Source organism: Neltuma alba, unplaced genomic scaffold, assembly GCF_004799145.2.
Source record: "Neltuma alba isolate B1F8T4 unplaced genomic scaffold, ASM479914v2 tig00005084_pilon, whole genome shotgun sequence".
NCBI classification, from domain to species: Eukaryota; Viridiplantae; Streptophyta; class Magnoliopsida; order Fabales; family Fabaceae; genus Neltuma; species Neltuma alba.
Genome location: NW_021633971.1, coordinates 344,520 through 372,150, shown reverse-complemented (window position 1 = coordinate 372,150; position 27,631 = coordinate 344,520). Strand labels below are relative to the sequence as shown.

Here is a 27,631-nt window from a genome sequence, read left to right as displayed (position 1 = left end):
GACCTAACCCATTTCTGCGTTCATACGCATACTTTTTTTTTTTTTTTAAACGAACGTACGCATACTTGAACGGGCTATTTTCAACGTATATCGCCAAAAAATAAGAATAAAATAAACTAAACACAACTCATTAATTAACCTGTAAGCACGTGATTTGGTTGATACTAACAATTAGCATGGGATCAGATTCCAGAGTTGGTGGCCTCTAATCAAAAGAATTTCTTTCTAAGCATATTCTATCAGTATAGTATAAAAAATGTAAAACAGGCTTATCGGCATGATTAATCAATAATGTAATGTAAAATATCAAGTATAATATTTAAAAATAAGTCCCATAATAATTATTTTATTCTTGAAAAAATTGTTTCAGATTATTTTTTTCTTTTTTTGTTTTATTCTTACAACAAAATAATATTTTCAGATGTGTAAAAATGCTTTTAATAAAAAATGAACGATAACTTCATTTGCAATAATGTAAGTAGAAGTGGAGGAGATGGAGTACTTTTTTGGCATCATCGATATAAATATTTATAGGCAGATAAAAATTATTTTATATACGTAGTTTATATTTTATAAATTGTAATTAGAAAACTGTTTTCTTAGATTTATTTAGAATGAGAGTAGATGAAATGAGAGAGAGGGAGAGTACGCGCAGAAACACAACCCCAGCTCTCGGAATCTCGTTTATCGGGCCACCATTTCACGAGAATCGATGAGTTTGTTCTCTTTTCCTGTTTTAACCCTTGTCCTTTCTTAAATGGTTAACGACTGATTTTCTATTTCTTTTTTTATTCTGCTAATAATCAAAATTCTGCACATATATTTTCTCGTCTGCCTGGTGCTCCATCTGCTTCCTCCTTATGGGCTCCAAAATGCTCCAATCTTCTGTGGGTGTGTCGATCTGCGTCTTCTTCAGCTTCAACACAATCTTCTAGAGATTAACAAACAGTACATGTAAGCAGGTTTTACCCATACCTCTGTCTGCCTGCTTAGAAATTCAGGAAAACAAATATCTCTTTTGTTGCTTTTGCAAACACTTCGTCCATAATTTCCATTTGCTGATTCAATTCTTCAAACGCAATCATCCTACGATCTCCGGGTCTTGTCTCAATGGATTTTTCGGTGTTTGTTTGCGACTCTTTTGGTCTTTTTTGTATCGCGAAAGTCTTGGTTCATTGGGAATTTCTTAATTCTTAGTAGTGATTTACAATTCAAATTATAGAATTATTGTTCCTTGGAATCCCAGGTTCAATGGGTTTTGATTGGGATCTATGATGGATCTCTCGTTTTCTGTTTTGTTCTTGTTATTATCGTTGTTTTGTGTTTTAAATAAAAGGTTCCGTGGGCTGATATTGGGTTCCGTGCTCCATCTTTCTCTCTCTCTCGCAGTTTATTACCTAGCTGGCCTTGTTCGGAGGGTTAACAGCCTAACAGGAATTGGCCGCGTTTACAGCGCTTAAAATGTTGCTTGCTTGATGGACTCTTGTGGAATGAACTCTAAGAATCATGGCTAGCTTCAGCGAAGACGAAGAATGCCGATTTTTTGATGCTCAAGAGGAGGTTTCGTCTATTGCTGATGGAAATTTAGATGACGCGGACACAACTGACGCTAATTCAAGTTCGAACTACGGAACGTGCACTGGTACGGATTATGACATGTGGATTCGGAGCCCAATGAGCGTGCGAGAGCGTAGGAGTAAATTCATGAAGTGGATGGGACTGGGTTTGGATCAAAGTGCCCTTGAAAATTCTGTAGATGCAAGCGGTGTTGAGGGGAAGAAGATATGAACAGAATCAAAGAAGGTAACGGGAAGGTGACCTTCGATTCTGCGGAGGAGTTTTGCTCAATTCGGTCATCAATGTCTTGTTGGTCTACTGTAAATTCTTTGGACGATCTTGGTACCACGGAGAACTCGGTATGTGAAGATGGGATTTTGGACATGAGAATGAGTTATAATTTGGATCTGGAGGGTCAGCATGTTAAAGAGGTTATTTCTGATCAATGCGTAGTCGCAGGGGCGCCTCGGGACTGTGGGAACAAATCTGAGGATTCTCCCCCTTCCCAACATTTGGCAGGTAAGGAGTATGGTGCGTCCGATGTTTTTGGGCTGGGGACGAAGAGGGCAAAAAGGGGTTGGTTCAAAAAATTACGTTCAATAACAGGCATGGCTGACGGGGAAGGTGATGGAAGGCAAGAAGGCAATTGTGCCCGACGGTGTAGGATCCAAAAAGTTAAAGTCCGTCATAGCAGGAGGCAGAAAAAGGAACTTTCAGCCCTTTATATGGGGCAAGATATTCAAGCTCATGATGGTTCAATTTTGACCATGAAATTCAGTCCTGATGGACAGTATCTTGCTAGTGCTGGTGAAGATATGATTGTGCGGGTGTGGCAAGTTGTGGAAGATGAGAGATGCAATGAAACTGACATTCCTGATATTGACTCATCCTGCATATACTTTACGGTGAATAATCTCTCTGAATTGACGCCCCTCTTTGTGGATAAGGAACAAATGAGCAGACTTAAGAGTCTGAAGAAAACATCAGATTCAGCTTGCATCATTTTCCCTCCTAAGGTCTTCCGGTTGTTGGAAAAGCCATTGCACGAGTTCCATGGGCATAGTGGTGAAATTTTGGATCTTTCTTGGTCAGAGAATAATGTGAGTAAATACCATAAGATCAATTGTTCAATGAACTAGGTATAGAGTCTTTCATATGCGAAATGATGGAGAAATTGATTTGGTATTTCATCTTTTTCTGGGTGCAGTATCTGTTATCATCTTCTGTTGACAAGACTGTCCGGCTATGGCAAGTGGGATATGACCATTGCATGAAAGTTTTCTCGCACAGCAATTATGGTGCGCCTTGCTGCTATTCCATCGTTGCTCACTATTATATGTTATTAGCCTTGTTGGGCAATTAGCAGTTTGCTTGAATCGTTTAAAATTTTCTCACAAATTGTTGTGTTTGATGTTGTTTATATAGTGACTTGTGTACAATTCAATCCTGCGGACAATAGCTATTTCATTACTGGATCTATTGATGGAAAAGTGCGCATCTGGGCAATTCCAGAATGTCATGTTGTTGATTGGACTGATATTAGAGAAATTGTGACTGCAGTGTGTTACCGACCTGATGGGCAGGTATCTTTTTGTTACTAGTTTCATGCTAAAGAGATATTTAGTGAACGATGAGCAATTTCAGTTGATAAATGATTTTCTAATACAGGGTGGGATAATTGGCTCCATCACAGGAAATTGTCGGTTCTACAATGTCTCAGGTATTACGTTCTCTGCATATATTTGATATTTCCTCATTTTTCTTAGTCATATTAATTAGCTGTTTCTATAAACGAATGTTGGTAAATGCCACTTTTGCTATCTCGTTGAACTGATTTTGGCGAGGAAGTGAAACGTCCTTTTATGAAGCAATCCTAATCTCTTAAACATCAGAATTACTTGTCTGTCATTAGCTTATGGTCTTTGTCACAACAACTTCAAGAGTGGGCAGCATTTGAAGGCTAAGTTCTTACTGTTTTGCTGATTTCCGTTTTTGTTTTCATCAGAGAATCACTTGCAGTTGGATTCACAGCTATGCTTAGTTGGTAAAAAGAAACATCCTGTCAGAGGGATAACTGGCTTTCAGGTAATGATTTTGTTTCTTCCTGTGGCAAGACAGTATGTCTGCCCTTCCGTGTATTTTTTGATTTTTAAATACATGATTGCCACTTTTCTTCCTGTGATTAATTGAGTGCATATTTTATTTCAGTTTCATCCCCAAGATCCTGGCAAAGTTTTGGTTACCAGTTCTGATTCAAAAGTCAGAATCCTTGATGGGGACAATGTGATTGGCAAATACAAAGGTATTTTTTTTTTAACTAAATACATTTATGAACAATTCTCTGTTCAAGGACTGGAGGATCAGTTCCTATTTAATAAAACTTTTCATTCAATTTTCTCAAGCATATTTGTCGGCAAACTTAAATTTTAATTTGATATCTTGCGAGCTTTTTGATAAGAGGCCTAGCTGTTGTTCTAATATCTTGGTTCAACAAATGTTATGTTACATTAAGTCTCTATTTTGGTTTTTTAGGCATTAGCACGGGAAGCCAACTATCTGCATCATTTACTTCAAATGGGAAGCACATTTTATCAGCCTGTGAAGACTCTAATGTATATTTATGGAACGTTAGTCAGGAACAGTCTAGTCCCAAAAAAGCAAAGAAGATTAAATCTTGCGAGCGGTTTTATTCAAATGCATCTGTTGCAGTACCATGGCGTGGCTTGAAATCTCAAAATCATGTTTATGATTATCAGTCGGATATACTGGGTCAGAGATCACCTCAAATTATACGTCTCAACCCACCTGCTTCTTTTTCTCTCAGCCAAGATTATTACTTGGAATCCATCCCCAAGGGATCTGCAACTTGGCCTGAGGAGAAGCTTCCTGTTTCAAGCCTCAAGGCTAAAAAGTCTGCAATGCATAAATCTGAATACAAGTTCTTGAAATCTTCTTGCAAGAGTACATCCAGTTCTCATGCATGGGGTATGGTCATCGTCACTGCAGACTGGGATGGGCGGATCAGGTCATTCCACAATTATGGGTTACCCGCACCTGTCTGAAATTTAGTGACTTGGCTAATTTCAACTAGAGAATCGAACATCTTTGCTTTGCTTGAGCATGTTGTCCTGGGCAAATTATATGCTGCTAATATTCTTTAAGGCTTGAGACTGATGTTTGGCAGGACCAGTAACAAAGCTGGTTGAGGTCAAATTCTAATTAGGGATTGCAGCCTAGATGATTCAAGGAACTTTGCCTTTCAGCTCAGCCCCATTCAAATTTTCTAGGAGTAATATCAACAATCGGTGCATGACCGGGGGCAGTTTAAATCAGTGAGTGGCCAAGGTCAAATTGCCTTTTGTTGCACAAGAATTTGTTGACCCCTAAAAGAGATGCAGAGTCATGTGTTGGACCTTTAATATGCCTCATTTGGTGAAAGGAGAGTTGGGGATTCAGGAGCTGGTGGCTGAAGTTTGCTTTGCTAAAAATGGTGGGGAGTGTCTTGCATCATATCATTGGCTCTCATAACTGATAAGATCTGTGTCTCCTCGTTTTCCCATCCATCTGATGGTAGGCCCCCTTGGATCTGGGTTTTCAAGTGTGGTGCCAATCAACGGAGTGGTCATTTCCGCTTCCACATCAGCTCTTTTCCCCGGGGGCAAGAAATATACAAAACAGTACATTCTCATTAGTGGCTCTAACTGACCGAGCGATGGGCAAGTGCTTCAGTGCTCACCATATCATTGCTAACAAATATTTGATATGTATATGTCAGATTTAGGCTAACAACACTTCTGATTAGTTCTGTTACTCAAGTGTCAAATCTTTCGATCCTACATTCATAGAAATGCCATTTTGTTATAGGCAGATAAGTATACGTGTAATTTTCTAATGTAAAAAAAATTCTTTTTTGGATCAGCTTCTTGCTGATGTAATTTTTGTGCGTGGCACTTGACAGCCGAAACGGTTGCTTGGAAATCGAAGAATTTATTGATACTCGAAACTGTTCGAATCGGTCATCATGCATTCTTTTAACATTGGTTCTACTGTATATTGATAATTGGATATATGGACTGAAAAAGAACCAAGGTCGTATAGGTTTAATCAGTCAGAAACAACTCAATGACATTGGAGTTAACAGTGAAAAAGACAAGCGCTAATTTACCGCTCCAATAAGACAGTGACGCGTGAATTATAGTCCGCCATGTGTTTTAATGCTCAATTCCAACCTTTCTATAAGCACCTCGCACTTTTAATATTGTTTATGATGCTGGAAACTGGAAATTGAGAGATATTTGCATGGTCTGCGCAAACAGTTTTTACTTCTCAGTCTGATTCTCAAATCTCTCCTTCCAGTAATCCTTTCTGATTTTTTGTTCAATGATATCCGATTCATCTGAACCGAAAAGGTCCACAAAAACATATCCTATATTTTAAGCCATAAAATCCTACACTACACCTCCAATGAGGTGCACAATTTGATTTTTCAAATACAAGCACCATATACTACTACAAGGATCTAAGAATCTTGGTTCCGAATTATGCATCTGATTTTGAGGAAAAATAATTAGGCAGGAGCGTTATTGGGAAGAATATGCAAGTTCTTTCCATTTCCTATCAAAGATGACATGCACATATTTTTATCGCGTAAAAAAGACGTATAGTGATGTGGAAACACTCTGTATGATCCATAATAATGCTGACTGACATGAGAAAAGACCCAAAATGGGATACCCATTGGAAAAGCATAGCACAACAATTACCAACTGAGAACTTTGAGGAGAAATACAAATGCAATGAAGATAGGAAGGGATAAAGTTAAAGCGAGAACATGCTATCCAAATATTTTTTTTTAAAAAAAATAACAATAAAATGAGCATTTTTTTGAGCTCACAGACCAGAAAAGGAATCCCACCAAGGAGACAGCAGGAACAAAATGAATGATTATTTTTTTGAGGGAATTTAAGGCTTAGCTGTAGCTTCACTCAACCTCTCGTTGTCGTTGGCTTTTCCCTTTTAGTTTAGGCCTTTGAAGTTGGCAAAAACAATTTATTTATTTTGTTTTCAATCTGATTACACCGTTTTGAGATGAGAGGGGGAGACTTAGAAGAGACAGGACGTAATGTTACCCATCTTCTTTACATAGGCGCAGAGTCTGCTACGCAGAGAATCAAAATACTCAAAGCTGAGGTAATCGCCGAAGAATGGACAAGAAACATGACTGTGCGTTAACTTAAGCAGATAGATATGTTTGAGATCAAAACACACGCACCCGACAACCAAACATGTTAACTCTTGTCTCCACCCTCTTCCATGATTTTTCAGTATGCTAATGAATCAATTTTTAATTTAATTTGTTCTGAATTCTCGTCGCAAGATCCCATTTTATCTGGTAAAGTTTTCTCTGAAAACAATTAGGGGTAGTGCAGTGTCATCCGTATTTAGTGTATATTTATTACTTTAATCTCCATCAAGTTATACAGATATGAAAAATTTAAACCGAAAACTGTGGTCAAATATCCCAGAAGAAAGAAACAGCAGAATTGGGTAATGAAACCTGCCTATTACAGATCATTAAGATTAGTTTCCGAGAAATCGTCTAGTTGAATCAATGTTTTGGTGTTTCCGAGAAATTGTATCCGTATATTTTAATTCGTTTCTTGTATTTTAAAGCGTGAGTTTGGTCTAAACAATCCCTATTATTTTTCTGGCAAAAAAAATCCTTATTATTTGATAGAGAAAATTGGTAATTTAAGGAAAATATAGCAAGAGAAAAAAATTAAATGAATAATTTATTGCATTTTAAATATAAAGGTAACTAAAATGTAACTTTGTTGATTTGTTCAAGTGAACAGGTCGGCTGATATTAATTGTCTAGCAGCAAAAAGCTTCCCACTGAGTGGAAACATTAAAACCAGCAAATCTTTCGGCCTTCTCAGTGTTGGTCTCTGACGTAACAAGCTTCACAACGACCAAAACTCATGAAGCCCAAATAAGTGAGGGCCTAGATCACGTGAAAGTGAAAGCATTACCTGAAACCCCAAGATAAAGAAACTGGGCTTTTTGAAATTGCTAAAGTCCAACGAGCCTTTCAAAACCGCATGGGGGAAAATTACGTCTGTAATTTGTTTGCATGGCATGGATTCGCAGCCACGCTGAGAATAATGGAACATCATCTCCTGGGATTTTTGGACTTCCCATTCCCCCGCGCCTTTGCCTTCTCCGGCAAGCTGTTCATACTCTTGCGCTCTCTGGTTCATGTCATTCTGGCTCTGTGCTTTTATCCTTCTGATCACTTCATCCTGTTTATTCTCCGTAAATTTTGGATTGAAGACTTTGTTCAGAGATGAAAATTGTGAATTTCATTTCGTAACACTCTTCTCCTGGTTGATTAGACATGTCACTCTAAAAATTCAAGCGTATAGCAGAGACCACTCACTATAGCATTATTTGAACCACCCTCATACCTTAGTTTTGAATTTTCAGTTGAGTATTCGTCGGAGGGGTTATCTGATGGCTAGTTCTCGAGGGCGTGATTTCCTGTTCTGCCACCTGTGTGGGACAATGCTCACCTTTTATTAAGGGTGCACAGAGCTCATTGTGCTCGACAAAAATGTTAAACCCTTTAAACCTCATATTTTGATCTATTTGTATGCTTTATTTGTTATTAAGTTTTCATATTTTTGGTATTACTGAAGTGCCAGCCGGGTCATTAGGGCTGGACGACTTCTTATCCTACTTTTTCTTATTATTACCGAAAAGTTATTGATCATTCTCTTTTGTGAGTTTTTGGTTCCAAAAAAAAAAAAAAACTCTTCGTGAGTGATTTGGTCTTTATAACAGTGTGTGCTTATATTGAGTTTTCGTGAACTCTCGTTCTTGGTCATTTGATGTTTTCGCAGGATGTTTGCCACAATTTTATATGGATTGAGCCTGGTGCATAATAGCAGACAGTTTTATCTTATTAAGAGATGTCAGGCTGTCAGCAATATGAATTGTACGGTGTATACATGATAGCGATAAATACCTAGTGCAATAGTTTAAGCTATTGAAAGTAACTGCCAGGCTCCTTTTTCCAATAATGCCAAATGAAGATGCAGTTGGTTGAACTGTTTAAGTTATTCCTTGATTCATCTTTCAAAAATCAGGGTCATGGAGACAAATTTGCAGCACCAACTCGTGAAATCTGCATGGCTGCGTAAAAAGTTAGCATATTTGGAATCTACGTGTAGTTGTAACTTAATGAGTTAATTCACTTGATATCTGCTATACGCTAACAGCTAACTGATTGTCCTTGTTTTCAGATATCAGCAGAATAGAAATATGTTACACAATTTTCCGCTGAGTCATGCTTTGCTGCTTTAAATAAGCTGCATATCATTTTCTTTCGAATATATGTTTTCTTGTGATCAGCATATGATAAAACGAATGACATCATAATTCCACAACGTGGGCCTAGGTTTGGCGATTTGGTATGAATATAAGTATATAACAAACTTTGCGATATTTCACATTTTCGTGAGCCCTCGTGTAGGCAGGATAACAGAAGGGAGCTGGGAATTTATTTTAACGGAAGACGGGTGTTGTTTGTAAGAATTTACGAGGCAAAAGGGCATATATGATTTAAGTGACGGTTAAGTTTAGCGGTTTGTGACATTATAAATTCACAGATGCGATGAGCAGATGAAGGGTAAACTACCTTTTACAGTTGCACTCGTTGGGGTCACCAGTTTCAGGAGAACTAAGCCGCTCTTGTCTTGTTTGAATGGATTGGATTACCCCCATCTTTATAGCTGTACAAATTCTTTACTACTGGGTAAGGGATTGGTTTGTGCAATACAAGGAATTGAAAGGCTGAACTCTTCCTACATTGAATTAAGTGAATTACGACTCAATAGTTTACTCGTAAGAACCCTCAAGTTGTTCCCAGAAAGTTTAAATCTCTGTGTGATAGCAAGGACAAGATCGTGACTACAAACTCCAGGATTATCAACAAGCTCTGTGAATCGAAGGGGCAAAAACCTATTTGGCTGTGTATAATTTCATATGTGAGAATTGTGGAATTTCGGTATACTTCTAATTTAATTTAATTAGTTTAACGGGAGAAAGGGTTTTCATTCTAAATTCAAACGAACCCGAGGATAGCCTTTCACCCTTTGTTCAACAATGCAAGCTTCAATTCCTTGAATAACAAATCATCACCTGGTTATCACGTGATGCTGGCACAACCAATTTCATCGCTTCACATGAGCATTTGAAGCTGGCAGCTTTCCGTATAATCACAAAAATCATTATCATAGGTGTACATATAATTCAGACAGTGTTAAGGAATCCATTCGGTTACAATTACTACAAATACAGTCTCCTAAATCAAGTGGGGAACGGTGCATGAAAACAACAGATGTAACAAAGCCTGTCGTATGCGCCTCTTGAGGCAACCAACATCAGGAGTCAGAGGAACACCTAACACAACTAAATCACCCTTGTAGATGAACATGACACATTTTAAGTGATTCGCTCGCCTCAGCAGCTTAAGTTTTCTAGCAGCAGCGAATGGAACACCATGCACCCGTCTTTCTAGCAAGCTTATTTTTGAGAGTCCCGGGTGTCATCGTCCTGGAAGGGCATCAAGAACTGATGGATTCAGGATACTTGAACTCGAGAAATCTTCACAGATGCATTTATATATTACCTGAATGCTTAAGCAAAACTAATCAAATACCAAACATTACGCCAATGTCGTTAAAAGCGACCAACAATTAGTTCTACTCTACGATTGAGGGGGCTTCGAGAGGCGGCAAGGTATAAAAAGTAATGATTTTTGGATATGCTTGGATCTAGAAATCACTTCCGTCAAATTTGAATCAACATTCCACGGTAAAAATTGATTGTTAGATTTGACCCTTTATCAACTATTTCGATCCTCCACCAATCAGGCAAATTTAGATAAAAGAAACCAAGATCCTAGCAATGCACGAACCCTTTTACAATTTCCCCCTTCTCTTGTTCAACATTTCAAAGAGGCACAGATAATACCAAATGAAAAACACAGATCTTTACATAATGTAAAAACATTGCGAGTCAAATTTGTTGCAGCAATTTATCGGGAAAATCACCAAAAAGAGGGGGAGGTTCAAAAGTCAAAAACTCAAATCGTCACAACAGGATAATCATGCGGAACGGAAATATCGACGAATCTACCTAATCTTGTTGCCGAAATACAATAGCAAGAAAATCCGTCTCAGAGAAATGGGAAAAACAAGCATATGTAAGACGGAGTTACCAAAGTTTGAAGGTATAGCAGGTTCAAACGGGAAGGTTGGCGACGTCGTTATTATCAGCAGGAGAGGGTGCGGCGACGGGGGTTTGGTTACTCAGATTGACGGAAGCGGAATTGGAGAGTACGGAGCCGTCGTCGTCATCATCGTCAAGGTCGTCAGAGGTGGAGACGTTGACGCACGACCAACGATCAAGGGATGCGAAGAAGGCAGATGCGACACTTGCTCCGAACCAGCTAGCCATGCCGTTCAAGGTCTCAGAGGACCAGCACCATGTGCCCTGGTTCTCCATCTCTCAATAATCAAGTGTTATCTTTGCGTCCTCTGATGCCCGCGCAAAAATTCCGTCTTCTTTGCCCAGTGAAATGGGGAAGAGATTTCGAGAGGACGACGAAGGCCGGCCAGTACGGATGGGGGAAATCAATCTCTCTCCCCAACGAACCCCCTAAATTACATGGTTTTTTTTAAAGAATATTAGCATCCCGATACAAAAAATGAGAAGATATTTATCATAAAGAATTTTGAAAATTTAAATTTAAATTATTTAGAAAGATCATCTGAAGGCAGAAGGCCAGAAGTTAAAACGAAAAAGACGGTAATACTCGTCCGATACCTTTCTGTCAAGAAAATTTTGAAAGTATTCTTGTAGTGCTTTTTTTTTTGGGAAAAAAAACAGCCATATAACGAGCTGCTTGAATCCGGTGAAAGCATGTTTAAATAATGGCTTTAATACAAGTAGGTAGTTTAGTGAATGCTTGGAATTGCATTGAAACACGTTAAAACTTAAAAGGATGGACTCGGCAAACTTTTTTTTGTTTTTAAAGAACGTGATATGATATTAATCATTGACCACATCTCTACTTTCGCTAACACCATAATTTTTGGGGTTTTTAATGTGAAATTACATAAATTATAATGACAACAAGCACTCATATTCTTTTTTTTTTTTTGCTAAAGTATAAGTATCCTTTTATTAGAGGTAATCTTATTTAAAACACTATCGGGTACTAAATGTTGGTACTTCTCTCAGCTGAGATTCGAACATTGGTTCGTCACGTTACGAGAGACTAACATTTTCTGTTAGACCCAACTCTCAACGCTCATATTCCCGGGCTCTCAAGTAAACAAGCCCAGTAAGCCGAATTGTTGGCAAAAAAGCCCAGAAAGCCGAGCGGGTTCCTTGCCACCATCTCGGTTTTGTTTTATGTTTGGACCCAAGTCCCCTTTTTGGTTCAAATGTTGGGAACGGGACATTTTTATTATTCCCACAAACCCCACTCTGCAATTGCAAGGCAGGCAATGCCGCAGCGGGATATGCCCTGCTCGCTCTTTATTGAAAGCCAATCATGCAATAAAGCAGGGGGCTGCATCTCATTTAAACTACCATTAAAGCATTCGAGCATTACAAATTTCATCATTATTCCATAATTATAGACCCTAATAATTTTTCATTTTTATCACACCAATTATATAAAATATAAATGAAATGATATAACTTCTCAATAAAAAAGCAACAGGCAAGCACTCATTTACTTGAAGGTCAAAAAAGTATTTATTTATTTCGTCCTTAAACAAACTGAATGTGCAAGGCCTTTACTTTTGCTTTGTTTGTTAGCATAATGGTGATGGCAAAAAATATTTATTATTTATTAATAAGCCCAAAAAAAGTTAATGATACTGGCCAAAAAAAAAGTTGATAGCCAATTGTCATTTGTTTTTTTTTTTTTGTAAAAAATCATATAAAAAGAATTAGAAATTACTAAAATTTAAATCAGATAACACTTTAATAGATTTTGATAACATTAAACTTATAAATAATAACACATTTTTATTAAAAAAATTATTGGAAATTTAGCATTTTAAAACTTGTTTTATGATAAAAAAAATTGTCAATTGTTTTTTTTTGGGGGGAAAAGTCGACTGTAGCCGTGATAAACTTGGAGCTTCTTCGGGGAGCCTGCCGTAATTGGCCCGTACTCCGCGAAATACCGCCTAACGTCTCAGGCGCCAATTCTCACTTCTGGGCGTTCTTTTCCGGCGCATATCTTTACACACCCCCCCTCTGGAAAATCACTCTCGCAATCTACGCCAACTTCGTCAATTCCTAGGGTTTATCGTCTCCATCTCTCTCTCTATAGATAGGGTTTTTGATTTTGCATTCGACCGCTCGAATCCCAATTGTATAAGCTCTTCTAGGGTTTCGCCTACACTTTTTCCATACGTCCATCAATATGGGTGAGTGGCAGTCACTTATCCAATCCATTTTTCTTGGCCTCATTTTCTCTTTCCTCCTTGCCAAGCTGATATCCATCGTCGTATCATTCAAGGACGATAATCTGACTATTACTCGCCGCAGTATTAGTAGCAGCGACCATCTAAGTAATCGGAGCAAGATAGAACCCGATGTCAGCCCGTTTGCGCGCAGGCCTGATGCCTATGAAGGCGAGCACCATGAGATTGAATCGGTCATGGCGGAGCAGGGCAGCGTGAGAAATGAAAGTGTGGACGGTGATGACGACAGTGACGACGATTGGGAGGGAGTGGAAAGTACAGAATTGGACGAGGCCTTCAGTGCCGCAACGGCTTTTGTGGCTGCCGCTGCTGCTGATCGGCTCTCGCAGAAGGTATCCAGTGATGTGCAGCTCCAGCTGTATGGGTTGTACAAAATTGCAACCGAAGGGCCCTGTAGTACGCCACAGCCTTCGGCACTGAAAATGACGGCCCGAGCCAAATGGTAGTACAATTATCCTTTCCTTTTTTTTTTTGGGGATACACTGGTTATATGCTCCAAGTGTTTCGTTGCCCAATGTCGGAATCGAATGAAAAAGTGCTCTAGGGGTTTACTCTGCGTGTCAGGGGTACGATCATACTGTATCCGGAATCTTTTGAGCTGCTCGACTTGTTTCAAATTTTTGTGCCAATGTGGCATAGCACCGGCTGCGTGAAACTCTAAATTGTAGGCAGCTTGAATTATCGTAGCATTGACAGTTATGGGCATATAGGCCTGTCTTAAGTGTCTAATTCACACTACTGACACTGAAATTTGTAATCTTGATGGTTTGATCGTGCCCGTGAAAAGCTATAAACATTTAGCTCTTGAATCTCAACTACTGCCTTCTTTTCTCTCCCCCCCCCCCTCCTTCCCGAGCTGGGGTGCAGTAATCTACTTGTTAATTTACGAGGCCTATGATCCTGTGATATCCGGAATACATTCTGATAAGCCATTGGTCATTATATACAGCCATCATTCGTGGCTGATCTTTTTTCTTTTTGGCCTGGGATTATTTCTCTCTCCCCACTGATTGATTTTTCCTATGTTTAGGCAAGCATGGCAGAAATTGGGTGCCATGCCCCCTGAAGATGCAATGCAGAAATATATTGATATTGTGACAGAGCTATATCCAAGCTGGTTAGATGGCGCGGCTTTGGTGAGATATAAGCTGTTTATTGCACTCTACTTCTTCTGTTCTTTTTTCAACTTGGTGAAATTCATATAGCAAAATAGCAAATGAAAGCGTTACTTTACTTGCATACTTCTCCTTTTTCTCTGTACCTAACTCTTAATCTGTCTATGACAGAGGAGCAAAAGTGGAGATGGTGTAGGCCCAAGTTCAGGGTCTTCAGAGTCTAAGGGACCAATGGGGCCTGTATTCAGCACTTTTGTGTATGAAGAGGAAGCTGGCAGTGATTTGTAAGGTTCCTGAGACTTCAAGTTGTATGAGCTTTAATGCATGTATCTTGATGGCAATGCATCAATACTTTATTACATTTATGCGTATGGTGTTCACTGTCATTTACCTCAAAGTTCCGCAAGCTTCCCAGATTCTGTATCTATAAATGTTTGGTGCAACTCAGCTCACTGTTCTTTGCATCATCTCGTACCAGTTATTTCTGTTGATTAGGGAATCGACCTGTATTTTTGTTTAAGCATACTCAGCTTTGGAAAGATAATTAATTGGGGTGGGTATTGTCTGTATAGCCACGAACCTATGATTATGTTGACCGGACCATTCTCTTAGGACTTTGAAATGTATCCCGTATGCCTCTTAACACTCTCCCTCTCTCATTCTCATAGACTCGTGTGCGTGCACGTTTGAATTTATGGCAATGGGCAAATGACGTTTTGAGCATTTCAACTGTTTTCTCCATCAAAAATTAGGTTTTTTTTTGTTTTTTTGTTTTTTAATCCTTAGTTATCTGCAGAAGATGTGTACTTGAAGGAATGTAACTGTGTAATTAAATTTCTCTCTTCTCTCTCATTTGCTTCCATATGTGCTGGGGTGCACTTAAACGGTTAAACCCTCGGGTTGAACGCCTTAATAGAATAGTGAAAATTATTACTTCGTGCATTTAAGAATTGGGATTGGTAATGTTAGACTGAATTTAACTTCTCTGAGTTAGATTAGCTTCTGTTTGATTTAATTCTTTGAATTTGATTTATAATTCTTTTTGGGTCCTAGTTTGATATATGTTATTGGTCATCCTGCTTTTTTATTAGTTTAACTCCTGAACAACTATTTCTTTGCAAGCTCCCCTCCTCTTCATTGAAGTTCGGATGCAACTCATGGATTTGGAAAGAATAAAACATTGACATATGTTTCCTGTTCCTTACCTTTTCAGAAAAATTGATGCAATTCATGGATTTGCCAGAGAAGGAGACTCCACTAATCTGCTCAAGTGTATTGACAGTGGTGTTTCAGTGAATCTGAAGGGTGGGCTTTTGTGGTTGTTGCTTTGCCAAATTTATATAGCAATCTTAAGTGCGCTATAAGTTATTAGTGATGCTCTTGTTGGTTATTAAATGGCCATGCCTCTCATAAGCAGCCTATACTTAGCATTAAGAAGTTCGACCACTAATTAAATGAGAAAAGATTATCCTGAACCGCATTGCCTGACAAGTCTGGCGTTAGCATTATCTTTGCTTGATTCCTTCAGCATTGACTAATAGCTAATGTGGCTTGAAAGGAATGAATGTTGAGCGACTTGCTGGTACGTTTAGCAATATCTCATCTCAGTTGCATTTAGTAGCTGAAGCCAGGAATCTTCTTTGCTGCAGTTGAATATTTAATCATCATTCCCTTTGGTCTCTTTTTCATCTATGTTCATGGGACAGCGTGAGACCAATACTTCGCTTCTGTGTTTTGAATCAGGGAGATATGAATGCATATCGAGGGAAATAGATAGCTGATAATTCATGCTTTCCGTTAATCATTATTGATTTCATAATTTTCTTATTCAATTTATTATATGAAAGTGAGGCATCCCTACTAATTTGAGAGCTCTTAGTTATTTGCCCAGACGATGCTACAATATTGCTTATTTCATGATAATGGGATTGCATGAAATCAAGATGCTTCTTCTGAGACATGAGAATGAAGTCATTTAAAGTTTCCAGTGGTATTGTTGTGATGTTGTTTCATGCCACTTTGTGAAGCATCTGCGATATTGTTCCTGTTTATGGTATTGCCTATCAACTATTTTTACTTGTTTTGCTTTCTCAATATGTGCATCTGAAATGTGTGCAGACAGTGAGGGTCGGACACCATTACATTGGGCTGTGGATCGAGGTCACCTTGAGGTCACAGGTCAGCTTGTTAGTAGGGATGCTGATGTAAATGCCAAGGTATTTTGGTATTGCCGTATCTGTTGCAACTCAATAAATATAAGTTTAAAAAGGTTTTAGTAAGTTGCGTTATTCACAAGTCATAAGCAATACAGCTAAACTTAATTTTTGTGTCACTTGAAAATGTCTCTGGGTTCATCCAAATGGTGCTATTTGTATGCTTTGTGGCATTATCATTAGGTTTATGTAAAGAAATTGAGAAACACACCCCCCCCCCCCCAAAAAAAAAAAACACACACACACCCACACCCACACAAAATCCAAAGCAAAAGCAAAAAAACTGCAGAAGCTGCATAACTTGGAAGCCATTGTTGGCTTTTGAAGTTTCTTTTGTGCATATTGAAATTATTGACCATCGTATGTCTATTCTGTAATATTTGTTTGATGCCGTGTTTTTGTTTTGGAAGGATGATGATGGGCAGACTCCATTGCATTATGCTGTTGTGTGTGAGAGAGAAGCCATAGCTGAGTATTTAGTGAAGCATAATGCTGACCCAGATTTGAAGGATAATGATGGCAGTTCGTCACGTGACATCTGCAAGTCAAACTGGCCTTGCATGCAACCTGTGGGGAAGTAAATGATTGATTATTAGGTCTTTTGCTGATCTTGGCACTTGGCAAATTCCTTCGGATGTATATGTCTATTCCTGGCATCTTTATGTTTTTCACTGTAGGCTATGCCCGTGCATCCGTAGGATTTTCATAATCAATTCGATTTTGATATGTTCCTGTCCCTGCCTGCCAGATCCCACAACGACCCCCCTTTTTTCCGGTTATATTTGATGGAAAAATCTGCACGAAATTAGACCTGTATTCTTGTGCGTTGCATGAAATCTAAAAGGATGAGATGCATTATTTATGACTTGTGAATAATATATTTATTATAGATTTTATTACGTAGATCTATATATTGATATACTGGTGATTTGTTGACTGTTATGAACTCCTTTTTTTTGGGGGGGGGGGTCTGTCTTATGCCCGTGCAAATTTCAGGCAGAAGGGAAAATAACTCTGGAAATTGAATTTTTTTTAAAATAAAAGACAGTTGGAAAACTGGTCGAGATTTTAAACCGATCAACTTTAAAACACCCCCCGGCTGGCGGTGCAAAGAGATGACAGGTTCACTTATTTGGACTCGGACGCTACTCTCTGGGTTCCATTATTCCACTTTCCACCATGAAACACGATGAGATAAATGAGCAAAACAAATGGGTTTTACACGAGGGTGTTGCTGTGTTCGTCGCTGTCTATAAGGCAACAACCATAGCTCTCTGAAGAGGAGCTAATTAGCTAGAGAAAGAGAAAGGACAGAGGAAAAAGAAGAAAGTAATGCTGGAAGAGAAGGTAAAAGAGGAAGATGGAGAAAGTTAGATAGAGCTTGGTTCTCTGTTTAGGTGGTAGCCCTGTCTTTTTCCATCAGAAAAGACAGGTAGAAATTTGCTGTGTGGCTTGCTATGGAAATCAATGAGCCTATTTTCAGATCGGGGGATACTGGGATGTGATGATGATCTTATATGTTATTACCCCTCATGTTTCACAATGCTAACTGATGGTTTCCAAGATTGATATTGACTTGGATATGCCAGAGTCATTACTCTGATTTCTTTTCCCCTAAGGTGGTTTCCCAATCTTTATTCAGTCTTGCACATGGTTTGGCATAAAATGCATTGAAATCTAACGCTCTTTTTTTTTTTTGAAGGTAAGAAAAATAAAACAAAATTGTCAATAGTCAAATATTGATGCCCGCCTTTTCATGATATGTGTGATTAATACGATGTGGACATAAAGGGTCACAGGATCGGCCATAGATGTAATAATCAAATATTAGATGAACTATAAATACTCCTCCGATCCTTAATATAAGACTCAATTGTTAAGTTGGTTTTGATCCTAAATATAAGAACCATTTCTTATATTTATCAATTTTCTCTAAATTACCTCTATGGATACTCCCTCAACTATAATCAAGTAGAAAAGGGAGATGGGGTATTAGAAAAGATGATTATGGTATTTTAGGAAAAATATGTCATATTTCTTATAATTAACTAACTTACCTAACTTCCTTAATCTAATCAAATTAGTTAAATGGGTTTTATATTAAGGACCGGAGGAGTATAAAAATTCAATCACTGATGAAACATCGCTTTCATATAATCAAGCCCAGCAAATATTCTTTTTCTTCCCTTGAAGCTAAGCACAAATTAAGTAGCCACATGAAGTTAGTTAAAAAAAAAAGAGGGGGACAAGGTAGGTTTTCCGGACTATATACATAAGTGGAGTCTCTATTATTCTTAGATTACAATGCGCCTAAATTATGGAGAGGAAAAGGGATCAAACGAATAATGTTCAGAGAATGTGCTGCTAATTAAGACTTTTGTGATATGACTGCCACCAATCTATATATCTCATAAAGCAGTGCATTGGATGCGCAGCGGATCTTCCCCATCCTTTTCTTTTCTTTTTTTTTCTTCTTTTATTTTAATTCCATTTTCTATGGCAGGATTCCATTCCATGTGAAATTAAAATTTGAACCTTTGACTGCAATATGTTAATTTGCCACTCATTGAATGGAACCCTCAAATAGTATTTACTATTAGGATGAACATATCTACAAAATGAAATCACAGTGCAAGCATAAAAAATGAACAGCATCTCCACTTTGACCACCTATACATAGTGATCAGACGCATTCATCCATGATTATGAATTAAATTATTAAATTCTGATCATACCTATTTTCTTCCCAGTTCAATGTTCAAACCGTATCGCTCTCATTATTGTTGGGTGGATAGAATTGCACAACGTATGTATGCATTACTATGCTGAAAAGTCGCAAAGTTTTCTGTTTACTCCATCTAACAACTGTACATATGCCATAAACAGCAAATAATTACTCATTCCCATATAAGGGAGATTTATCATATCTGGCTTGAATTTTCAGCTAAGTGCTCTCATTAGCCTCACCCAATATTTTCCTGGAGAATTTGAAGGAAAAGAAACAATCAGGGAAAGTGAAGCCCCGCAAATACAAAACTTGTAAACATAATGCACAGAGAAACAATCAAAATACACAATTTCATATGATAAAAATGCAAAGTAGAATGTTCATTTTGATGTTGCTCGTAGCCTTCTAACACGAGCTGCATTTTTTTCTTCAAGATCATGTGTTGTGTACTTGGGGTATCTTTTAGCTATGAGCGTTAAGGCCCCAGTCTACAAATTAAAGTACAGCTCCCACAAGACTTAAAATCATTGTCAAAAAGAGTGTTAAAGTGAGTTTAGTTAGTTCACTAAAACCATCATTACACTACAGACATGTGGTTTTACAGAGGATGATTAAGCTGATATTGTCTGTGATAATGCAGGATTAATTCACCAATAATGTTCCTACCCTTTCTTTTGTTAGTGCTCTCACTAAGGAGAATCTACATTCGATTCTTCTCTTTTGTCTCTCCCTTTGGTTTCTTCTGAAGTCCACTCACTGTGTCTGTCTCCACCCTTTGACTAAAGAAAGTGACCAAAGATGAAATATGAATATATCAGCACCATAACATTGAAGTGGTGTTTGGTACCACGGAAAACCTGAAGCCAAGGAGGTTTTTAAAAAAGGGCCAATGTGGATTCTCATCATGTTAAAAGGGCCGACAAGATTTTGCAGTCGGCCAACTCTCCACTAGGCAATACCCCGCAACTCTTGAATTATAATTCGTCCTGAATAAAATCCAGCGCTAAGGTCCTCCCTTAGACTGAAATGTGGGCGTGTAGAAATAAATGAAGAAACTAGATAAGCACAAGGGATGAATTATATGCCTAGCTGATAATTTGCTGATCAGGGAAGTATAAATGTAGATTGTGCTGAAGGAAAAGGTTGCCAAGTTGAAAGTGCCTGGATTTGGAGCCATGCAAAGAAAATATTGGTAATGTCCACCACATGCAACCAATCGCCCTGTTTATAATTTTTTTATGCAAAATACAAAATAGTGCAGTTGACTTTAGGGTTTGTGGACTAAAGCCTATCAGTTAATGCTTTTCATCATCACTCTGTTGATATTGGGTGGGGGTCACGATGAAAAGAGCTCTCGTCGCCACATTTCTTGCTCTTGAGTAAGCATAAAAGGGCCTGCCCCTCCACAGCTAAGCCCACGTATGTGTTTGTGTGTGTTGTTAATTTCCAAAGTTATTAACAAGAGAAACCATACCAGCCATGGCTCTCAAGACCAAGACTTCTCTTATAGTTCTTCTGCTAGTCTTCATTTTCATTTCTCCATCTTCAGGTGAGCAAGTTCTTCATGTCAGTAAATAACATTTGTTTCTTTTTTTTTTGGAAGACATTGCAGTGACGGAAATATGACAGTTATAACCTTTTATTATATAGGCCTGGTTGAAGGTTTTAGGGAAAGCCAGTATCGTCCTCGCGACTTACTTTACAAGGTATAATTTATTCCTACTAATATTTTTAAGCTGATGTCAGATTAAACCTGATAAACCAGAGTGCTAGATATAAATATTAAGAGAGCAACACTACGAGGTACAGATCTTGCACTTTTAACCTACAAGTTCTTTTGTTTTGAATGAAGGATGGCATGAAGATGAACTCGAGGAAGCTGCTAACCCATGGATTTGAGCTGGACTATGATGATGCAGGACCCAACCAAAGGCACACAAGAAAGCCTGGCAAGGGAACTTGATGGCCTTTAAGTTCCTAACCATCTGATGATTCGACTGTGTTTTTCTCCCTCCCTTGCTTCTATATGTTCTGTTCGGGTGTTAAGAAACATCGTATGACGATAGATGAGTTAATTTACCTGTCCGCTGCTCGTGTGTGTGACGAGGCAATAAAGCAAGATATTTTTAGTGTGTACACCAGATGCTTGTTTATGCAGGGACCTCTAAGCAAAATAAGAATAATGTTTTGCATTTGTTTATGTATTGAGAATAAAAATATAAACTAGATGTGGCTTCTATACATTACGCTAGTCTCATAAATGAGTTCTATTACTTATGGTTTATAAATGAAAGAGTTTTATATGAATTTTATATTGTGTATATAGAATATAATGTACATAGATTATATGTAGATTTGTCATTGCTATTTCGGATTCTCGCGTGCCTACTAAGTACAAGCAGGAAGAAATAAAAGCGAAGGTTGCTGTCGGATTTAATAAAATGTTGAACAAAGTACAGTAGTCAATAAGGAAGTGCAGATTAAGTACTATGTACGATTTTTTCCATATACACACATATAGATTAAGTACTATGTACGATTTTTTCCATATACACACATATAAAGTGATGCAAGCCATTTTTCCAAAAGGAAAAAGTTTTGCTGGTAAAAAAAACAAAAAAAGGAAAAAGTTATATCAGAAAGAAAAAAATTTGGCACAATCCTCGTCAAAGGTGCCGTGGATGGAATACTCTGCATACCACAATTTGAAGCTGTTTTTTGAAAATAATTTTTAGGGCGTTGCTAGCCGAGATGTCTTCTGTGAAATAGGTGAAGAGTAATAATTCCTATTTGCTATATGCCTATATCTTGGCTTGAAAAATTCTTTCCAGAGCTTGAACCTGCAAAATTGTGCCGGTCTCATGGCCTGAACGTTACTTTTTATTTTAGAGGGGCACTTTCAAGCGTAAGAGTGGAGTTTCTCCAGTTCTTCAATACAGTCGCGTTTCATAAAAACCAGCATGATAAAAACGATTTTCTTACTTGTTTCAAAATTTACAAAAAGCTCAATCATAAATGTTAATGCTCATTCAAATTATCTACATGCAACAGGGAATATAAGATGCTCTTTCTTTACTTTCAAATCCTAGTCGACAATAGGTATAAATTGGGTTGAATCACCGGTTCAAGACTTCGCTATTACTCCTGAGAATAGGAGGTTGCGAGTTTAATAACATCTTATATATAAATAGGTGTGTGTGTGTCTGTGTGTTCATATCATTTACATGAGACACAGGAGAAAAACCCTTCTTGACAATGGGAGGAAGAAGCATTTTCTTGGAGCGTGCATCAGAAGAATAGGAGAAGACTTGATTACAGAAGCGTAGGGCCAAATGTAAATGGACGTAGAAGCGCGACGGAAACGCTAAAAATGCCCACACATGCAAAACGAGAATCGAATTTTAGCATCAGAATATAACAATGACGCTCTGTGTCTTAAACCAAGTAGATTTCAAGAAGTGAGAATGTACAATTAGGTTATACAGGCAAGAAGTCTAAAAATCTATGTGTCTGTTTATATACATTGACGACTAATCTTCTTCCATTCATAAAATCTGGGATGAAAACCAAATTCCAAGTGACACTATTCCAATGGTGGCTAAAGCTTGGACCGCCTCATAAATAACGTTTTGCTGCTGAAGTGGCAAGTTCCGCCAATCTGTCCGCCTATTCCAAAGACAACCATACTTAATAAGAGTAAATTATAAGACTTGCGATTCTGATTCAAGTAAATTAATTAGAACTTAATAATCAAGGTCATTTATCGGTGAGAAGATCCATACCCTAAATCAGCAATTATGATGCTAATGTTATCCTGTGTGCGTCGATCCTGCAAAATATAGAGTTAATGTTAAAACCACAACTGGTAAATTTTCAACGCGAAATTTCAGAATAACAACAGCCACGAAATTTTATAACACTTACCAGAGCTGCTCGTGCAAGAGCTTCGCAGGCAAGCTGAAATAAGGGAAAGCGAGGGTTATTGCTGCACCTTCAGTGGCTTCATAACCAAGCATAAGTGCGAAGGTTCTTATCCTCAAGTTTGGTGAATGATGTGTTACCTGAATATCACCATGTTCCCGAAGTTGATTCCTCACAAATGAAACTGCTTCTGAGCTGAAATGGTAGGAAGAAGGAGAAGGTGATTTCTCCTCTCTTAAAGAGACATTATAAGAAAATGACCATTTATGTAACTTAGACCTTTTCATGTAGTCCCATAAGCCATCAGATGCCAATACTATAAATTCTGCATCCGAGCCAAGATGTACTTGATTAATATCAGGGCATGCAATGATTAGGTCTCTGTTGAGCTGTACACTGGAAAAAATTATTGAAAAATTAAATCCTCGCGCCCAAATTCCAAAAGATGAAATCTTTAAGGGAGTGAATTTAAATATGATGTTACAATTCAAGAAAACAGACAAGGAACAAAACTTGCGTTACTTGTCCTCTATGTTTGCTACAGAATGAGCTCATGTCACCTAACTGATTGATCAAAGCTGAAAACTGTAAAGACATTTTTTCTCATGAATCTTTCAGTGGATGAGACAATTTGAAACAGTTTCCCAAAGTAGAACCTGAATTTAGGCTGAAAATTTTTAATTGACAACATAATTAGTTAATAACATCCTACTCATTTCTCTGGATTTGACGAATAAAATGCAGATTTGAACCTTTCTTACTCTTACAATCACACACACACACACACACACAGAGAAGCAATATATGTTAATTTAATTGAACCGACTAAGAAATGATAGATAAGACATGCATAAGATTACCAACCGAGAAGCAAATTTTTCTGACCATCTTCCTTCCTCGGTCCCTTTTCTCAGCATTCTTCCACATGCAAAGGGCAGATAACCATTAGGAAACACATTAAGCAATAGACCACAAATAAGAAAAGTTAGCGCCTTTATAACAGATCAAATAATACAGTGTTGAAGGACCATACTCATTCTTCTTTGTTTTGAATCTTACATCCCCAAATGCACGAGATACAGCAATGTCTCCACAAATTCTCCCATTGACAATCTACAGAAAAACACCATTAATATTTGTAGTTTATAATTAAATTGGCCAAAACATGTGGGGAAAAGAAGGAACTAGGAAAACACACCCATCCACCTGCTTCTCTGATTCTTTTAATTTCTTGAAGAGAGAATTTATTGCTCCCATATGGTCGGTGGGGACTAGTCAGCTCTTCCGCTCTACCAGCCCGGCTTAGAACCTGCATCAACAAGTGAACTTGGATGAAAATCCAAAACACTTTCAGTTCCCAAGAGACTCTAAACTTCTTGGAAACTGACTGAAAAGCATTACTCTTTCCATCAACAGCTCGATTCAGATTAGGCGAGCAAGCACCACATCCGCAAGGATGTGTGACACATACCGCAGATGAGTCACCTAAATGCGAAATGAGAAGCACATCATCTCTGACGAACATTGCAGTTGCTGTAGCGCCAGATTCATCTTCATTCATTTCAAGCCTTTAAAAGTGAAACACTTTCTAAACCTTCAATGCAGTAATACCAAATCTACAATCATATAGCGATTGCTCAAGCTTAAACATCATGGTAGATTTTTGTAATGGCTTACCGTTTTAACAAACTTGTGTCGGCATTGACAAATGCCTCCTCTAATGCTGCTTTAATGGCCTGGAAATCTTCCCTATCCAATATTAACCCACCATGTAAAGCTGCAAGACACTCCTTGTACAGTTCTTCCCTGTAGTTGGAACACAAACCAATAATTCAGAGTATACTAAGAATTGCGTAACCCATAAGTAGTTGGTGAAGTATATAATTCATCTATTGGAGTCAGAAACAAAAAGTGATCACGTGTTCCTACAGCACAGTAAAAACTGACTGTATAGGTCAGAGTTTATAAAAAAAGTTTTGATGGGAAGAATTCAGCTGCAGTAAAATATTGCAGAAACCAAGACTGACCCTTGTCCACAATCTAAAGGTTCAGTCACTGCAAATCTGCAATGCTTACCAATGGAATAAGACTTGGATATTATTTTATACTCTGATGCTCATAAACTAGGTGACATCACACGCCACTTCATTTTCTTTTTCTTATCCCTTTTATTGGCATAAATTATGCATGTTTAAAGTGCTGAGATAAAGCGAGATTGCTTTAAATGGAAACTACTGGAAGGTTAATGACAGATTTCAAGTGAAAATTATTTGAACCTGAGAAAAGAAGGAAGTAGTTACAAAAATCTTCACTATAAATAAAAACCAAATGTAAAACCGAGAGAAACTTTGGGGACCGATAGAGTTAAAACCTCCTGTAAACTTCTATATTATTTTCAACAAACGTCCAATATAATCAAGTCTGGCATACAGCATCAATTTAGAGTTTTACGCTTTAATTTACTACAGCGTCAGTTGAATGATCTAATGCGACAGGCATGCAAACAAGCAGGAAGACTTTGAAATTGCCATAAAAGTACGAAGTTGAAACTGGATATATAATCTCCCCGATTTTGTTTGTTGGGGTAGGAGGTTGTAAAACCTGAGAAACTCGACAGACGAAAATCCTCCATGGCCATCAAACACAGCTGCAAAAGAGAAGCCATGGAGGCCATCAGGACGAACAACAATGTCATCTTCCATCTCTTCGCGAAGACCCTGCAAAGCAATGGATCCCCATCGGATGCCTGCCACGTCCGAAAAAGACGAAGGAGTATCGATGGCTATGGCGGAGCAGCAGCGGCCTCTGCTCGTATTGGCGACGCTGTTTCTGCGGATGCCATTACTGGAGGTGGAACGGCCATGGAGTTTGGTGACGAGTAATCTTTGGATGTGTGGGCTTGACAGTGCCATCAGAGAAGAGAAGCACAGGGAAGAGCGAAGCTGAGATGGTGGATGTGGAGGATAAGCGAGCTGTTAAAGGCCTCAGGCTATTTTAGTGGCTCAGATTCCCTCAAAATCTGATGAAACGGGATTCTTCGCGACGTTGGCTTCTCTTCAAGCGATAAGCCTTAGCCTGCAGCTAAATCCCCGTACTTTTTTGCCCCGAGCTCCGGTAGTAACTACACGTCTACACCCTTGTTATAGTACGCTGAGCTTAGCTGATGACGTTTTAAAATCCATTCGTTTTAAGACCGTGGGGTGGAATCACTTTGAAAACAAATATTTTTATACAAAATTCTTATTAAATATTTACTTTTAACTCTGTAAAATTATTTTTAAAATTATAATTTGATTTTCATCTAAATATCCTCTTATATCTCTGTAAGAAGTAATAAATACAGTTTAAAATAACTTTTCAAAAATAATTTTAAAATGTTCCCAATAAATATATAAAAATTATTTTAATTTATGTTAAAATATTTTTTTAAAGTACTTCGGTACTATCAAATACCCCAAACACAGGATAAATAATTAAAATGAGTTCGGTGAGAAGGAGGAACCAACCAAGCTGATGTGGCGGGATATGAGACTTGGAGCTGAGAAGCAGATGCCATGTCTGGGCCTGGGGAGTGTGGTCCTGGCTCGTAACCCCAAAGCCGAGCATGTTCTTACTTTGACCGGTAAACTGTTAATAAAATGAACAACATCAACATGAAGAAGCTGCTTTGCCAGTGATAATGAGGTTAGAGGCAGAGTCATATGAAATGCTATTTCCGGTCTTTAATATAAGATCTTTTTTTTTATTTTGATCCTAAATATAAGATCCCAATCTACTTTGTCTCTCATATTTATACTTTTTTTTCCAAAATAGTTCTTCTAACAATGATAGTTCTAGTCAATACATTTGATTAGTAATGATATTTTAGAAAAAAACAACACCTATTTAGGACAAATAACTAACTCAACTTACTTTCTTAATCTTATCAAATTAGTCAACTAGCTCTTATAATTAGAATCAGAGGTAGTAGTAATTTATTCTAATATTTTTACATTCTTCATAATTAGCATGTTCGTGAAAGTTAATGGGGCTTGTGGCCTGGGTTTGACTTTCACGCCAACGCACCCATTGTCTAATATATAACCTTGTTCACCTTGAATAAAAAATTATAAAATTAAGGGGATAAATTCAATTAAAATTCTATATTTAGTACTAAAATAAACGTAAGTTATACACTTGGGACTAAAAGTAATATTAACTGCTCATAACTTAAATGTTTGCAAATAATAGCCGGCAAAAAATTGAAAGTAACAGAGAATTTGGGAAATTAAAAGTAATTAATCAAGTTATTTGTTTGCGTGATTTGCAGATCACTTTAATTTAAAAGCCCCCATTGCAGTTGGGGGCAAACAATTTGCCAATGATGATACATAAACTCGGCAACCAAATTAAATGCTGTGTTGAATTCCCATTTTACGGTTCAATATTGATTTTCAATAATCATCGTCAATTTAGTGCTCAACAAAAATAATCATCCTCAATTTATTACTCTGTCAATACAATTTATTTATTTATTTATTTTGAAAA

The 27,631-nt window shown here is 37.8% G+C and overlaps 4 protein-coding genes across 5 annotated transcripts; 3 read left to right on the top strand and 1 right to left on the bottom strand.

Annotated features, from left to right (window-relative positions):
• Window positions 1-782: 782 nt before the first annotated feature.
• Window positions 783-5,560, top strand: LOC114746709 (WD repeat-containing protein 44). The gene is given in 9 exon segments (XM_028934978.1): window positions 783-954; window positions 1,390-1,771; window positions 1,774-2,657; window positions 2,765-2,855; window positions 2,983-3,140; window positions 3,226-3,277; window positions 3,563-3,642; window positions 3,766-3,859; window positions 4,090-5,560. Coding segments are annotated over 8 exon segments (2,154 nt in total). The 5' UTR covers window positions 783-954; window positions 1,390-1,506; the 3' UTR covers window positions 4,620-5,560.
• Window positions 5,561-12,830: 7,270 nt separating this feature from the next.
• Window positions 12,831-17,376, top strand: LOC114746707 (acyl-CoA-binding domain-containing protein 1). Its single transcript, XM_028934975.1, has 6 exons — window positions 12,831-13,569; window positions 14,158-14,263; window positions 14,414-14,526; window positions 15,456-15,547; window positions 16,361-16,458; window positions 16,866-17,376. The coding sequence occupies exons 1-6, from the start codon at window positions 13,067-13,069 to the stop codon at window positions 17,034-17,036; spliced, it is 1,083 nt and encodes a 360-aa protein (XP_028790808.1). The 5' UTR covers window positions 12,831-13,066; the 3' UTR covers window positions 17,037-17,376.
• A 3,232-nt stretch (window positions 17,377-20,608) lies between these two features.
• LOC114746646 (uncharacterized) lies at window positions 20,609-21,495 on the top strand. Its single transcript, XM_028934877.1, has 3 exons — window positions 20,609-20,732; window positions 20,834-20,889; window positions 21,036-21,495. Exons 1-3 carry the CDS (start codon window positions 20,663-20,665, stop codon window positions 21,144-21,146), a joined length of 237 nt encoding a protein of 78 aa, XP_028790710.1. The 5' UTR covers window positions 20,609-20,662; the 3' UTR covers window positions 21,147-21,495.
• A 1,077-nt stretch (window positions 21,496-22,572) lies between these two features.
• LOC114746679 (protein phosphatase 2C 57) lies at window positions 22,573-26,144 on the bottom strand. Of its 2 annotated transcripts, XM_028934926.1 has the most exons (11): window positions 25,706-26,131; window positions 24,782-24,910; window positions 24,576-24,672; window positions 24,303-24,413; window positions 24,138-24,217; window positions 23,969-24,022; window positions 23,384-23,500; window positions 23,245-23,299; window positions 23,108-23,140; window positions 22,966-23,012; window positions 22,573-22,849 (listed from the first exon to the last, which is right to left on the bottom strand). In XM_028934926.1, the coding sequence occupies exons 1-11, from the start codon at window positions 26,014-26,016 to the stop codon at window positions 22,729-22,731; spliced, it is 1,155 nt and encodes a 384-aa protein (XP_028790759.1). In that variant the 5' UTR covers window positions 26,017-26,131; the 3' UTR covers window positions 22,573-22,728. The 2 variants fall into 2 exon arrangements, with proteins under 2 accessions (XP_028790759.1, XP_028790758.1); XM_028934925.1 differs by having other exon boundaries at window positions 23,245-23,500; window positions 25,706-26,144.
• Between the last annotated feature and the right edge of the window lie 1,487 nt (window positions 26,145-27,631).